Source organism: Barbus barbus (genome assembly GCF_936440315.1).
Source record: "Barbus barbus genome assembly, chromosome: 4".
In the NCBI taxonomy this organism is placed as follows: Eukaryota; Metazoa; Chordata; class Actinopteri; order Cypriniformes; family Cyprinidae; genus Barbus; species Barbus barbus.
In genome coordinates, this window is record NC_136732.1 from 16,395,477 (window position 1) to 16,411,078 (window position 15,602).

The 15,602-nt window shown below is 37.1% G+C and overlaps 1 protein-coding gene across 3 annotated transcripts in view; it reads left to right on the forward strand.

The window, feature by feature from the left end:
* LOC306860871 (syntaxin-binding protein 4-like) overlaps window positions 1–15,602 on the forward strand; it is a 56,872-nt gene that overhangs the window by 31,906 nt on the left and 9,364 nt on the right. For all 3 annotated transcript variants that reach the window (XM_079402856.1, XM_079402857.1, XM_079402858.1), the window contains exons 12-13: window positions 9,053–9,141; window positions 11,666–11,762. In XM_079402856.1, the coding sequence (XP_079258982.1) occupies window positions 9,053–9,141; window positions 11,666–11,762 (186 nt within the window). The remainder of the gene's footprint in view (window positions 1–9,052; window positions 9,142–11,665; window positions 11,763–15,602) is intronic.

Genomic DNA, 15,602 nt, shown 5'->3' on the forward strand with positions numbered 1-15,602 from the left:
TAGTGTGTTTGAATGTGTCACGTATTAGATATATCAAACCTTACTTGCCAAACAAAAATAACTGTGAAGCATATTTTATTACATTGTACTGTTTTTAATGTAAATAGGTTTTATTCAGATGTGTGTTTAACTGATTTATGTAAAAATGTGTCACCTGAATGTATTTTAGAATTTTTATTTAGTGTAGATTAGAAATGTGTTTTAGAACTTTTTGTTAATTGTATACCTTGTGTAATATATTCTGAGATCGCCATTAAAGAAGCCTTGATGCTGGCATGGCGTGTAAAAAGTGAATAAATAAATAAATAAATAAAGATATATCAAACTAAGTGGAATATGAAAAAAAATATGCTAGACATTTTTCAGAATAAACAATTACTGAAACTATTTTAACCTAATAAACGTTTTAAAATGTGAGCGATCAAATAAATTAAAATAGAAAATTATATAGAAATTATTTTCAATTGTAATAATATTTTAAAATATATTTATGTTTACTGTTTTTTGATCAAATAAATGCAGCCTTGAGTATAAGAGACATATTTTACTGACCCAAAACAGACTTTTTTCTTATCCCGTTTGGGGTGCAAATATAACATTACTTATTAAGATTTATGCTTAAAACAAGAAGAAATTGCCAGTGGATAAAGTAAAAACAAAATGTTTTTTTTTTATATATAAATATTCATAATTAAAAAAAAAAACAATTGGCAGTGGATAAAGTTAAAAACCTAATTATTAATATTACTAATTAATATTATACATACAGTTGTGGTCAGAATTATTGGAACCCTTGGAAAATATGATCAAAGAAGACTGTGAAAATTAACTGCTTTGTTAATCCTTTTGATCTTTTATTTAAAAAAATCACAAAAAGCTAACCTTTCATTGGATAATAAGAATTTAAAATGGGGGGAAATATCATTATGAAATAAATGTTTTTCTCTGATACACATTGGTCACAATTAACGGCACCTTTTTATTCAATACTTTTTGAAACCTCCATTTGCCAGTTTAACAGATCTAAATGTTCTCCTATAATGCCTGATGAGGTTAGAGAACACCTGACAACAGATCAGAGACCATTCCTTCATCCAGAATCACTCCAGACCCTTTAGATTCCCAGCTCCATGACGGTGCTTCTTCTCTTCAGTTCACCTCACTCATTTTCTACAGGGTTCAGGTCAGAGGACTGGGATGGCCATAGCAGAAGCTTGGTTTTGTGCTCAGTGACCCATTTTTGTGTTGTTTTTGAGGTTTGTGTTTGGATTATTGTACGGCTGAAAGATCCAAACATGGCCCATTATAAGATTTCTAACAGAATCAGTCACTTATTGATTTTTTTATCTGTTGGTATTTGATAGAATCCATGATGCCATGTGTCTAAACAAGATGTCCAGGCCCACAACATCAAAAATACAGCAGTATATTTCATTGTACACATGGGGTACTTTTTATCCCTGTGTTCACCAAACCCATCTTGAGTGTTTGCTGCTAAAAAGCAAATTTTTAGTTTCATCTGACCATAGAAGCCAGTCCCATTTGAAGTTCCAGTTGTGTCTGATAACTGAATATGCTGGAGTTTGTTTTTGGATGAGCTAGGAGAATTTTTCTTGAAATCCTCCCAAACAACATGTGGTGATGTAGGGGCTGTTTGACAATTTTTTTAAAGGTTTTCTGACCCCGAGACTCAACTATTTTCTGCAATTCTCCAGCTGTGATCCTTGAAGAGTCTTTAGCCACTCAAACTCTCCTCCTCACCGTGCATTAGGACGATATAGACACACGTCCTCTTCCAGGCAGTTTCATTACATTTTATGTTGATTGGAAATTCTTAATTATTGCCCTGATGGTGGAAATGGGAGTTTTCACTGCTCTAGCTCTTTTCTTAAAGCCACTTCACTAATTTGTGAAGCTCAATTATCTTTTGCTGCACATCAGAAATATATTCTTTGGTTTTTCTCATTGTGATGGATGATTAAGGGAATTTGGGCTTTGTTTTCCCTACTATTTATATTTCTGTGAAACAGGAAGCCATGGCTGGATAATTTCATGTTCATAATCACCCTAGAGTGCTCAAAATTGTGAATATGAATGGGAGTATACTTCAGAGATATTTTACTCTTAAGAATTTCTAGGGGTGCCAATAATTGTGTCCAACGTGTGTTTGAGAAAAACATTTATTTCATAATGATATTTCCCCCCATTTTAAATTCTTATTATCCAATGAAAGGTTAGCTTTTTGTGAATTTTTTAAATAAAAGATCAAAAGGATTAACAAAGCAGGTTAATTTTCACAGTCTTCTTTGATCATATTTACCAAGGGTTCCAATAATTCTGACCGCAACTGTATTAATTATGAATTCTAAAACCCTCAAAATATATTCCCTGAGAGCAATTCTTATTATAATACACAATTTCTTCTTCTCAAGTAAATGGAACTTATTGTAAGCATATTTAAAAAAGGTAATATGATATTGTTACTGGAATAAAATACAACAATATTGGTTAAGAAACTTTTTGTAACATTTGTAAATTGTTATTTAATGCAATGACATTCAGAGATTTTCAAGTGTGGCTTTAATGTCCAGTGTCCAAACTTAGATGTGTACCATGCACCTATCCATCAGGCTATCCCTGGCCCAGTTAATCTAGACTGGTTGTAAGCATGCCATTACCCATTTATCAAGACTAGCTGATTAAATCTTATAAGATTAAGGAAGATCTGTCTTATCTGAATTAAATAGGTGCTGTAAAGATGCGCTCAGACTCGGAGACATGCTTCTCTTTGTTCGTTGTCATTTTTTAAAGTGCCCCTATTATGCCTTTTCGAATATTACCTTTCATGCAGTGTGTCATGTAGCAGTATGTGAACATAAACTATCTGCAAAGTTGTGAAGCCGATACAATTCCCAACATAACCATTAAATCTATTACATTTTCTATAGTTTTTTTCAGCAGGGTAGTAATAAATAGTATAGTGAATAAATGAAATAATCTTAACTAAAGGACATTTAAAGCACGTATTTCTGTACATTTCGAAATAAGGTGCATTAAAAGCCAATAAATCCTTGATTAATATGAATATTTTAATTAAAAACGTATCCCCACGTATTTAATATTTTAAATAACAGCAGAGTGAGCGAGTTTTTGGATATGGTAAGATTAAATTTAGTACCACATTTCAGCTTTCATTTTGTTAGGGTGGTTACACAAAATGTTATTTTATACTTGCTTCTTGGAAATCCTCAATCTATATGCTTTCTAACAGCTTCATGTGGCCGTGAACATTTCATTTTTAACTATGCATCATTAAAGTTTCACTTTCACCACGTTAATCCGGCAAATGTGGTGTTTACATGTAATAATCATAATATGAGTTTACCTTATGGTCCGAACCAGAGTCTCCGCATCAATAAGTGATAAAACGAGCATCTTCCCTCTGAAGACATGTCGCATTTCGGGGCAAACATTGTCGAACAACAATATAAAATGCAGGAAACTATTAGTTGGTTATTCTACAATTAATTGAATTACAAATTATACCACAATTGCAAAATACTGTAAATTGATAAACTGTTCGGCATTGATGTTTAATGTCTCCGACAGCACCTGTAGTCCCATTTAGCAACTTGTTAACAACCGTCTTTTTTAAGAAACATAGCAGTTTAAAAAAAATCACGAGTGGGGTGTAACTGGTGTGTTTTATGTCACAGAATAAAACGTGAAAGTATCTTGAGCCTGTGTGAACCACAGACCTTATTTAAGGGATTTAACCAAAATCCCATTCAAAAAACCCATTGACTCTGGGACAATGGAACCGGAAGTCCTAAAACTCGCTTCCGGGTTTTCGCCTACAAAGTGACATCATAGTTCCACCACTCTATCGGTAAGGTACAATCGATACCATCTTTTCAATGTATTGACAAGTCTCCAGTCATTCCGTTATAGCAATGGGCGTTTCGTTTCCGACACGCACTGTACGCGGTAGACCAATCACAAAGGACTGCGCCATCTGACCAATCACAGCAGTGAGGGCTCACGGAAAGGAGGGGTTTAGAGAGACTGAGGGTGCGTTCCATTCAACCGTAAGTGGACTGTGAAGTGGACTTTACAGGGTATTCTGCCATCTTAAGTGAGATTCCAATCCGAAGGGAACAAACATGTTCAGTTTGAAGGGCACTGCAAACAGCATAGGGAATATAAGGGATCATCGATACATCACCTCACAGGAAGTGGAGAGGGAAAAATCACCCAACTGTCATTGTGCACCTCGTCATCAGTTAGAACTAACGATGGAGCTGAGCCGTTGAAAGAGTTTTTTTAAAGGCGTTGCAATAAATTGTATTATTATACAAACTACAGTATTTATGAATGTGTAATGATGGGTCTGAGGCACGGGGATCCATTTGCAGCTTTAATAATAAGACAGGGTCAAACAGGCAGGGATCATTAAACAGCGACAGGGGTGTCAGAGATAGATCAGAATCCATAAACGATAACCAGGGTTGAGTCGAGGCAGGCGGCAGACAGGGGAAGTAAACAACAGTTCAGAGATCGGGTCACAAAGGCAGGAAGCAGAGAATCACAGAGTCGGGTAACAGTCCAAGGATCGAAAACGGGAGATCAATAAACGCTCAGAGGTGTAAGCTGGGGCAATACAAGACTTCGCGAAGTGTGACTGGAGGTTGCAGCTTATATGGGGAAACAGTGATGGAAAACACCTGTGCCGTAATCAGTCTCCGGTACAGAGCATTGTGGGAAATGCAGTTCAGTTAATATTCCGGTGATGGTGCCCTCCGGTGGCGTTCAGGGAGGGCCACAGAGGCCGAGTTTGTGACAGAATGGTTATGGCAATGAGTTATATTTGCATATTGTATTGTATGAATAGGTGAAACTAGGGAAAGCCGGCGAGAAAAAGCTGAGGCTCTGTCAATGTTCATTTTACTTTATTTACCTCAGGAGAGTTAATGAGGCTGCGTGTGGGAAAGAAAGCACACGAGATGAAACCACTACAATCTGTAACAGTACATTTTGACTATTTATTAGATACATAATTGTATGTATTTTATGTGTTTAAATTTGAAAGTAAAATAATCACAATATTTATTCATGTTATATCATAATCTACGTGACCCTGCCGTTGATTTTCTTTGATGACGCAGCAGGGCGTTCCAAATGAGCGATTATTGTCAGTGAAGTCCACTTCAACGGATATCCCATGCTTAGGGAGTAGGGAGCAGTGAACACTGCGTAGGGGCCCTGTCAATCGGAACGCACCATGATTCTTCGCACTTTAATCATTGTGATTTGTAGAGATATAGAGATTGTTGTAGAATTCTGCTCACCATGGAAGAGTGTTGTTTACAGCTGGTTTGCAACCTTTTCAGTTAAATTAATGTTATTACAATACTCTCTCAGAAAAAAAGGTTAAATGCTGTCATTGAGTACAAAAGCTAAAAGCTAAAAGATTTCTTTTTACCCTTATTAACCCCTAAATGGTACATATTAGTACACATTATTACCTAAAGTGTTAGTACCTTTTGAAAGGGTACTACCCCAGTGACGGTTTTGTACATGTTTTTTTCTGAGAGTGTCGGTTAAACATGACACTGTTAAATTAATATAAACTTATGTGAATTGTTTGAATGCGCTTATGTGTCAGATTTTGAGCTTGGCCTTTGAATTTGAGATTTTTTTTTTAATCTCTTATTGTTTTTAAAGAGATGGCTCAGACAGAAATAAACATTTCCTATACTTACCCCATGACCCAAATGACATGAAAACCAAAAAATAACTTTTGAAGAATATCTAGGCTCTTTTCCATATAATAAAAGTGAATGGGGACTGGGGCTATCAAGCACTAAAAATGACAAAAAGCACCATTAAAGCATTATAACAGTGGTCTATATAAATCATGTGCTGTATTCCAAGTTTTCTGAAGACATATAATAGCTTTGTGTAAGAAACAGACTGAAATCTAAATTATTTTTCACAAATAATCTTTTATAACACACCTCAATGATGCTCTGAAATAGACTTCAGAAGTCATCATGACAAAATGCCATTCAAACATCAGCCTAATTTTGCTATATTTAGTTTGATAACACTGAGAATACAGCACTTAAAGTAATAGTTCACCCAAAAATGAAAATGTGGTCATCATTTACTCACCCTTGTGTTGTTCCAAACCTGTATAAGTTTCTTTCTTATGTTGAACACAAAATAATATATTTTTGAAGAATTTTGAAGTTGTTGGTGCCCATTGACTTCCATAGTAGGGAAAGAAATACAGGCACATCTTAAAAAATTAGAATATCGTGAACTTTTTTTGTAACTTATTTCAAAAAGTGAAACTTTCATATATACTTTAGATTCATTACATGTAAAGTAAGACATTTCAAAAGTGTTTTTGTTTTAATTTTGATAATTAGAGCTTACAGCTCATGAAAGTCAAAATCCAGTATCTCAAAATATTAGAATATTTCCAAGAAAATATCAATAAGATCAATAAAAAAATTTATTTGCAAAGCAGAAAAGTTCAAGTTCTTTAAAGTATGTTCATTTATGTACTCAATACTTTGTCAGGGCTCCTTTAGCACAAACTCCAGCATCAGTGAGGAATGGCATGGAAACAGTCAGCCTGTGGCTCTGCTGAGGCACTATTGAGGCTTCAGCTCGTCTGTTTTGTTGGATCGACTGTTTCTCATCTTTCTCTTGAAAATATCCCATAGATTCCATATGGGGTTCAGGCCATCATGTTGGCTGGCCAATCAAGCACAGTATGGTCAGCAAACCACTTGGAAGTGGTTTTGGCACTCTGGGCAGGTGCTAAAGTCCTGCTGGAAAAGCAAATCAGCATCTCCATAAAGCTTGTCAGCAGCTGGAAGCATAATGTGCTCCAAAATCTCCTGGTAGACGGCTGCATTGACTCTGGACTTGATAAAACACAATGGACCAACACCAGTAGACGTCACGGCACCCCAAATCATCACTGACTGTGGAAACTTCAAACTGGACTTCAAGCAGCTTGGATTCTGTGCCTCTCCAATCTTCCTCCAGACTCCAGACATTGATTTCCAAATGAAATGCAAAATTTACTTTCATCTGAAAAGAGGACTTTGGACCACTGAGCACCAGTCCAGTTTTTTTTCTCTTTAGCCCAGGTAAGATGCTTCTGACGTTGTCTCTGGTTCAGAAGTGGCTTGGTAGCCCTTTTCCTGAAGACGTTTGAGCGTGGTGACTCTTGATGCACTGACTCTAGCTTCAGTCCACTCCTTGTGAAGCTCTCACAAGTGTTTGAATCAGCTTTGCTTGAGAGTATTCTCAAGCTTGCGGTCATCCCTGTTGCTTGTGCACCTTTTCCTACCCAAATTCTTCCTTCCAGTCAACTTTGCATTTAATATGCTTTGATACAGCACTCTGTAAACAGCCACACCTTTCAGTAATGACCCTCTGTGACTTACCCTCTTTGTGGAGGGTGTCAGTGTTCATCTTCTGGATCATTGCCAAGTCAGCAGTCTTAGGAAGTCGTGGCCTAATGGTTAGAGAGTTGGATTTGTAATCCGAAGGTTGCGGGTTCGAGTCTCCGGCCGGCAGGAATTGTAGGTGGGGGGAGTGAATGTCCAGCGCTCTCTCCACCCTCAATACCACGACTGAGGTGCCCTTGAGCAAGGCACCGAACCCCCAACTGCTCCCCGGGCGCTGCAGCATAAAATGGCTGCCCACTGCTCCGGGTGTGTGTTCACTGCTGTGTGTGTGCACGTTGGATGAGTTAAATGCAGAGCACGAATTCCGAGTATGGGTCACCATACTTGGCTGAATGTCACTTCACTTCCCTATTATTGTGGTTTCAAAGAACAAGAGATACCCTGAATTTATACTTAAGGGATGGTCGTTTAATGAAACTCAAATTTAAATATTCTAATATATTGAGATACTGGATTTTGACTTTCATGAGCTGTAAGCTCTAATCATCCAAATTAAAACAAAAAAACTTTTGAAATGTTTTACTTTACATGTTATGAATCTAAAATATATATGAAAGTTACACTTTTTGAAATAGGTTACAAAAAAAAAGATTTTTTTCACGATATTCAAATTTTTTGAGATGTACCTGTACTATGTAAGTCAATGGGGACCATCAACTGTTTGATTACCAGCACTCTTCAAGATATATTCTTTTGTGTTCAACATAAGAAAGAAACTCATACTGGTTTGGAACGACATGAGGGTGAGTAAATGTTGACAATTTTCATTGTTGGGTGACCTATCCCCTTAAGTTGTATAGACAATTTTAATGTATTTTATTGTGATTGTTGGAGCTTGATAGAGTGAGTCCTCATTCACTTTCATTATAAGGAAAACAGTAGCCAGGATATTCTTCAAAAATTCCCATTTTGTGTTTCATAGAAAAAAAGGCATTTATGCATGTTTGTACAACATGAAGGTGAAATTGTTCCATTTTTATATGAAGTAGTTACGCTGGCTTTCCACATGTTTTCAGTTCTGGTGCAACATTCATAGAAGCATCATTAATCTGTAATGTTTTAGTTGTCCTGGATTGTGTACCATCAGTACCACCTGTTAAATCTACTCCCCTGAGTGAGCTCCTGCTGTGTGTGTTGGTCCTGAATTACCGGCGTGGGACCTGTCTGAGTCTGCGTTAGTCGGACGTGTCTGAGCTCAGGCTGTCAATCATGAGCGTCAGAAGGCAGATAAATCCCCTGCAGGAGCATGTCCCCGGGGTGGGGGAGATCATCTCATAGCTCTTATAGCCAGCGTTGCTTAACAATACACACGCTACTGAAAGCACTGGTGTTAATACCTGGCTTTCTCTATCGCTATCTCTCTCCACCCCTCAATTCAATTCCCTCACACAGTTCATAATCTTTATTGTATTAATATAATACCCATTCATTTGAGCTCCCAGACAATGAAAAAAACATTAAGGCCACGGTATCAATGCAGCTAACTAGCACTCGCCACTAAATGCTCTAATATGAGTATGACTCTTAAAGTAGGTGAATTACTGTCCCACTTTCCCCCTCAGCCTCCACCGCGCAGAGACAAGCCACTGTTTCCAAACCCAAGATCTCGCTGGACCCCCACATACGTCTCAAATCAGAGAAGCTCGATCTGGTAAGCCTGGTTTACACAAACACTTTTGCATGTATACAAAGTGTGATGCTTTATGAAACATTCTCAGCAGTCAGGTGCTGTGAATGGTAAGCTTACATTTGACTGATAATCCAGGACACATTCTGCTGACTTAACTGGTAATATTTTCACTGACCTCACAAAAATCACTTTTTTTTTAGCGTGTAATGTTTGTTGAATATGTTAAATATTGCAATATAATACATAAAAATTGCAACATTTTTTAGCTATAATTTAAGTCTTTTATGATTTTCAACCCATCTAACAGATGCACTCTAAGACTATCACAAATAATGATCACAATTAGCGTTAGCTAGCAAGATCAGTGGTCAACATTTTTGACTTGAAGGCCCCTTGTTCTTCAACACAATATTCAATGACTCACATACAGTATATTATGCTGATATACTGTGATTATGACAAAGCTGCTTGTTTTTGAACTTTTTTTAATAACATAATGGAACAAAGTATATTGAGTATTAACCTTATTAACATTATATATATTAAACTAATTTATTTAGTGATTACGGCTGTATGTTCTTCAAATAAAGCCAACAGTTATTCTGTGGGAAGAAATAAGTATTATTTTTATTTATTACTTTTTTTATATTATAATATTTTATCTTTGTAAATTTCATCTTACAACATAATTTTATGTTTATTTTAGCATTTTAATTTAGATTAGAATTTGATTATAAAAAATAATTTATTTAACTAAGTACTTTTTTTGTTGAAGCCCCCAAATGGTCCCCAGCCCACTGACTGAGAACCACTGAGCTAGATAACATTGCAAAATATGACTACAATTCACATCAGCAGTTTATTTCCATGAGTGAAAGTGTGACATAAAATGAGTAGTATACTAGTCATGTGACCTTAAAGGGATAGTTCACCCAAAAATGTAATTTCTGTCATTAATTACTCACCCTCATGTCGTTCCAAACCCACAAAATCTTCACTCATCTTCGGAACACAAATTAAGATATTTTTGATGCAGTCCGAGAGCTTTCTGACCCTGCATAGACAGCAAGGCAACTGACACGTTCAAAGCCCAGAAAGGTAGTAAGGACATCATTAAAATAGTCCATGTGACATCAGTAGTTCAACCTTAATTTTCTGAAGCTATGAGAATACATTTTGTGCCAAAAGAAGACAAAAATAATGACTTTATTCAATAATTTTTTTTCTCTTCTGGGTCAGTCCGCTGCCATTCACGAGAGTACCATGACATATGCGTGTGCATTTCTCTGCTCGAATGACACAGAATCAATAATTTGTTAAATAAATTCATCATTTTTGTTTTTTTTGCGCACAAAGTATTCTTATAGCTTCATATAATTATGCTTGAATCACTGATGTTACATAGACTATTTTAATGATGTCCTTACAACCTTGAATGTGTCAGCTGCATTGCTGTCTTGCATTGCTGTCTTCAACTCATATGAGTGGATTTTCTTGTAAACATTTAAGAATAAATTAACTAAAATAAATACTGTTAATTTGGGTGTAAAATATTTTATTGAGAAGACTTAAATTCTCTATATAGCTTATGATTGCAGTGGCATGTGCCAAGTGCCTGTATCTGTAGTTTTTAGTAATGACAGGATTGGACCCAGCAGTTAAGAAAACAAGGGGGGGTTTAAAGGGTTAATCCTCATTGAAATTTGAACCAGTGACTTTAAGAGAGGCACCTGTATGTCAGTGCGAAGTAACTGACAGAGCACTTATGAAGATAACCTGTCATACCTGTCATAGATCTCTGTCTCTGCTCTTTGTTATGGTGCAGTTGTTTAGCAGAGATTTTATTTAATCCTTCTGATCCCGAGGCTGACCCTAATCTACCGGCCCATTAATAGGATTAGGTCTCAATGGACGAGAGCATTAAATGTGGACTAAAGGCACAATGCACATGATATTAAGTGTTGCACGAACAGGTATTTGACATGCTCCAAAATTTTGATGTGACTTTATGCTGTTTGTCTCATCTTTAAGTAGATGTTTTGTCTGGAACAGGACAGTTTTCTTGCCATTGGTGTTTGAACAGTATATCTTACTTTTGTGGCAGTATCAGATTGTAGGTTTGAACTTAATCTGATTAGCTTTATTAATGCTTTTTGAACTCTAATGGACCATTAGCCTGGATTTATTGTACGCCACTGACTTGACCTCTGTTACCACACTGCCCTCTTGTGTAAGTGGCTGTAACACTCGTTTCAAGCTTGGATGGATGCTGTACAGTCGAAAAAGAATAATAGTCATCAGTCAGCTCTTAAAATATCTGTTTATTCACTAAACATTTAAGCCTGATAGTTCATAGTTATATATATTGTCTGCTCTGAGAAGTAAATTCAAAACAGTGTTGTAATAAATATATTAATTAAAAATTGTTTTTTTTAAATAGGAGAATGGCATTGCAGACCTCTCAGAATTTCAAAGGTGCAGGATGTGGTTGAGTATGCCTGAAGCTATAATGATGAAGGTTTTTGACAGTTTGGTCATTTTGCAGGCTCTGTCGTACCTGGGTCTGGATGTAACTGATGAGAAGGGGCGGCAGCTCAGAGAGAGTCTCACTACAGACCCTCAGGGAACGGTCTCATATGGAGGTATAGACACATCCTTTACACCTTTATGCTGCATCTGTATAACATGATCCTCAGCCAGTCAACTAGATGAAGGAAATAATCACTATTTTCACAATCATTTTGGTGTGGACTTGCACTCCCTTTTTAGATAATCACATTGGTAAGTGAGTCTAAAACAGGGCCATTTTGATCTGAAGTGCTGTTTTTAATAATTTTCACTTTTTCAAATTACCAGCATTCATACACCTACATTATGTATTTGCACCACCCATGCAATAAAAGCAGATCCTGTGCAAATGTCCTTGAATGAGTGGGGTTTTATAGCATATTTAATTTAACTGCTTAGGTAATGTTAATTATTTTAACCAATTCAGGGGTTGCCATTTTATGATTTAAAGTTATGATTATGATTTGAAATATACGAAATTACAATTTAATATCGATAAACATATATCTTCATATTTACAGGTAAAGCTTCATTTTATAGCTGTCATTTGACCTTCAGGGGGATCAGATCCCCCCCAACCCTAAATAAAACAGGTTGCATGACAAAGAAAAAAGGTTACTACAGTTTAGCAAAAACGGAATCATCACATTTTGACATAGACGGAAATACCTATTCTGAAAAGGGAATCACAATCCTTATTTGGATACTGGGCTTGAGTTTACACTTTGAAACACTTAGAATGAGTTTTTAGAGACAGATTGTCTGTCAGGGGTAGGGGGAAATATTTGGGTTCAGTACAAACTAAGTATATTTCCAGGCTGCTCTCGACAGGGAGTTACGCTCCTCAGCAGGAAGATGCCACCACGGCAAATCCTGATCAAAGTGCTTGCAGTGGAGCACCGAAGCTCTGACTGTCTTACCTGAGCATGTGCTCCTGAGAGGTTTGCGTTTGTAGCTCCGCTTTTTTATTGAATCTTTACCTTACTTTCACTCTCTGTTGTTTAAAGTGATAATATATAACTTAATTCCCACCACATTTCTGGTATTATCTATCAAACTAATCTAACTAATTTGATCGTTCGCTTTTTAAAACCGCGAGTGCAGCGCATCAGTTTCTATTCGTTTCTGTTCGCGTCTATTATTGTTTTCTTTTTTCTCGCTCTGTTCTCATTTCTGTCTCGCTCCGTTTTTCACGAGTTCATCAAACAACAGTGGTAAGTGGTAAGTTAAGTTGGTATCATTCATCAGTCACGGTGAGTAATGGCTTCTTCTCCTGCTATTGTTATTTGCACTTCATGTCACATGTATAGTTGATCTCTCTCTGTCGGCGATGAGGGATTCACATGTGATAAATGCAGGGAAATAGTTAGGCTGACAGAGAAGGTTTCAGAATTAGAGACACGCATCCAAACTTTAGTTGAGGATAGTAAGAATGTGAGGGCTGTAGATACTGCTTTGGATGCGACTAGCTCAGGGAGTCCTGTACATTGTTCGGCTCCGGTTGAGCCCGTGCAGCAGGGCAACTGGGTGACTGTGAGGCGGCCTAGTCGCGGGGTCAAAACACTGCTCTTCCGTTCTGATCAGAACATCAAACAGGTTCTCCCCACTCAGTGACGCACCCACTGAGAAACCTGATGAAAGTGCGCTAGTTATTACCGATTCTATTGTACGAAATGTGAAAATAGAGACACCAGCCACCATAGTCCAATGTTTACCAGAAGCCAGAGCGCCTGACATCTTGGCAAATTTAAAAGTGCTGGCTAATGCTAAATGTAAATTCAGTAAGATTGTTATCCAACGTTGTTCGACTTCGCCAGTTGGAGATCACTAAAAAAAATGTTAAAGAGGTGTGTGAAATTGCAAGTACGATGTCAGACACTGTAATATGCTCTGGTCCACTCCCTGCTTACCGTGGCGATGAGATTCATAGCAGACTGTCGTCACTCAATGGCTGAATGTCTAAGTGGTGCCCGCAGAATAACATAGACTTTATAGACAATTGGATGAGTTTTTGGGGCAGACCTGACCTGTTGAAAAGAGATGGTCTTGATCCCTCCTGGGGTGGTGCCGCTCTTCTCTCTAGAAATATGGCACATAGTCTTAGAGTTCGTACTTGACTAACTGGGGCCCAGGTCAGGAAGCAGACAGACTGGCTAAACCGACCGTCTGCTAGCCGCATCACATCACAGAAATCAGTTAATTCTCAGCACATAGAGACTCCTTCACCCAGATATCACACTATAGAGACTGTGTCTGTTCCCCGAACTAGAAAATACAGAAAACGTCCAAACCAAATTAAGAGTAACAATTTAATTCATGTTCAACAAATAAAAAATGTTTACAATACAGAGAAACAATTGATAAAGCTTGGCTTACTGAATATCAGGTCCCTTTCTACAAAAGCACTTTTTGTAAATGATTTAATCAATGATAATAATCTAGATTTGCTCAGTTTGACAGAAACATGGCTAAAACCAGATTAATACATTACTTTAAATGAGTCCACCCCCAAGATTACTGCTATAAAAATGAGCCACGTCCGAAAGGTAAAGGGGGAGGTTTTGCTACAATTTATAGCAATATTCTCAGTATTTCTCGGAGGGCAGGCTTTAAGTATAACTCGTTTGAAGTTATGGTGCTGCGTATAACATTATCTAGAGAAACACGTGTTGGTGATAAATCCCCTGTGATGTTTGTACTGGCTACTGTATACAGGCCACCAGGGCACCATACAGACTTTATTAAAGAATTTGCTGATTTTCTATCTGAGTTAGTACTGGCTGCAGATAAAGTCTTAATTGTTGGCGATTTTAATATCCATGTCAACGAGAAAGATACATTAGGATCAGCATTCATAGACATTCTGAACTCTATTGGGGTTAGACAACAGGTTTCCGGACCTACTCACTGTCGAAATCATACTCTAGATTTAATACTGTCACATGGAATTGATGTTAGTGGTGTTGAAATTCTGCTGCAAAGCAATGATATCTCAGATCATTATCTAGTCTTGTGTAAACTCCATATAGCTAAAACTGTAAATTCTACACCTTGTTACAAGTATGGTAGAACCATCACCTCTACCACAAAAGACTGCTTTGTAAGTAATCTTCCTGATTTAACTCAATTCCTCAGCATATCCAACAGCGCATAAAATCTTGATGATGTTACAGAAACTATGGACTCTCTCTTTTCTAGCACTTTAGATACAGTTGCTCCTTTACGCTTAAGGAAGATCAAAGAAAACAGTCCAACTCCGTGGTATAATGAGCACACTCGCACCTTAAATAAAGCAGTCCGGAAAATGGAACGCAGATGGAGGAAAACAAAACTAGAGGTATTTCGTATAGCCTGGCTGGAAAATACCCTATCCTACAGAAAAGCATTAAAAACTGCTAGGTCTGATTACTTTTCGTCTCTTCTAGAAGAAAACAAACATAACCCCCGGTATTTATTCAATACAGTCACTAAATTAACGAAAAATAAAGCATTAACAGGTGTTGGCATTTCCCAAAAGCACAGCAGTAATGACTTTATGAACTACTATACTTTCAAGATCGATTCTATCAGAGATAAAATTGTAACCATGCAGCCGTCAGCTACAATATCGCATCAGATAGTGCACTATAGATCCCCTGAGGAACAATTTCACTCATTCTCTACTATAGGAGAGGAAGAATTGTACAAATTTGTTAAATAATCTAAACCAACAACATGCATGTTAGACCCTATTCCATCTAAACTACTAAAAGAGCTGCTTCCAGAAGTCATAGATCCTCTTTTGGCTATTATTAATTCATCACTGTCATTAGGATATGTCCCCAAAACCTTCAAATTGGCTGTTATTAAGCCTCTTATTAAAAAGCCACAACTTGACCCCAAAAATTTAGTTAATTACAGACCGATCTCAAATC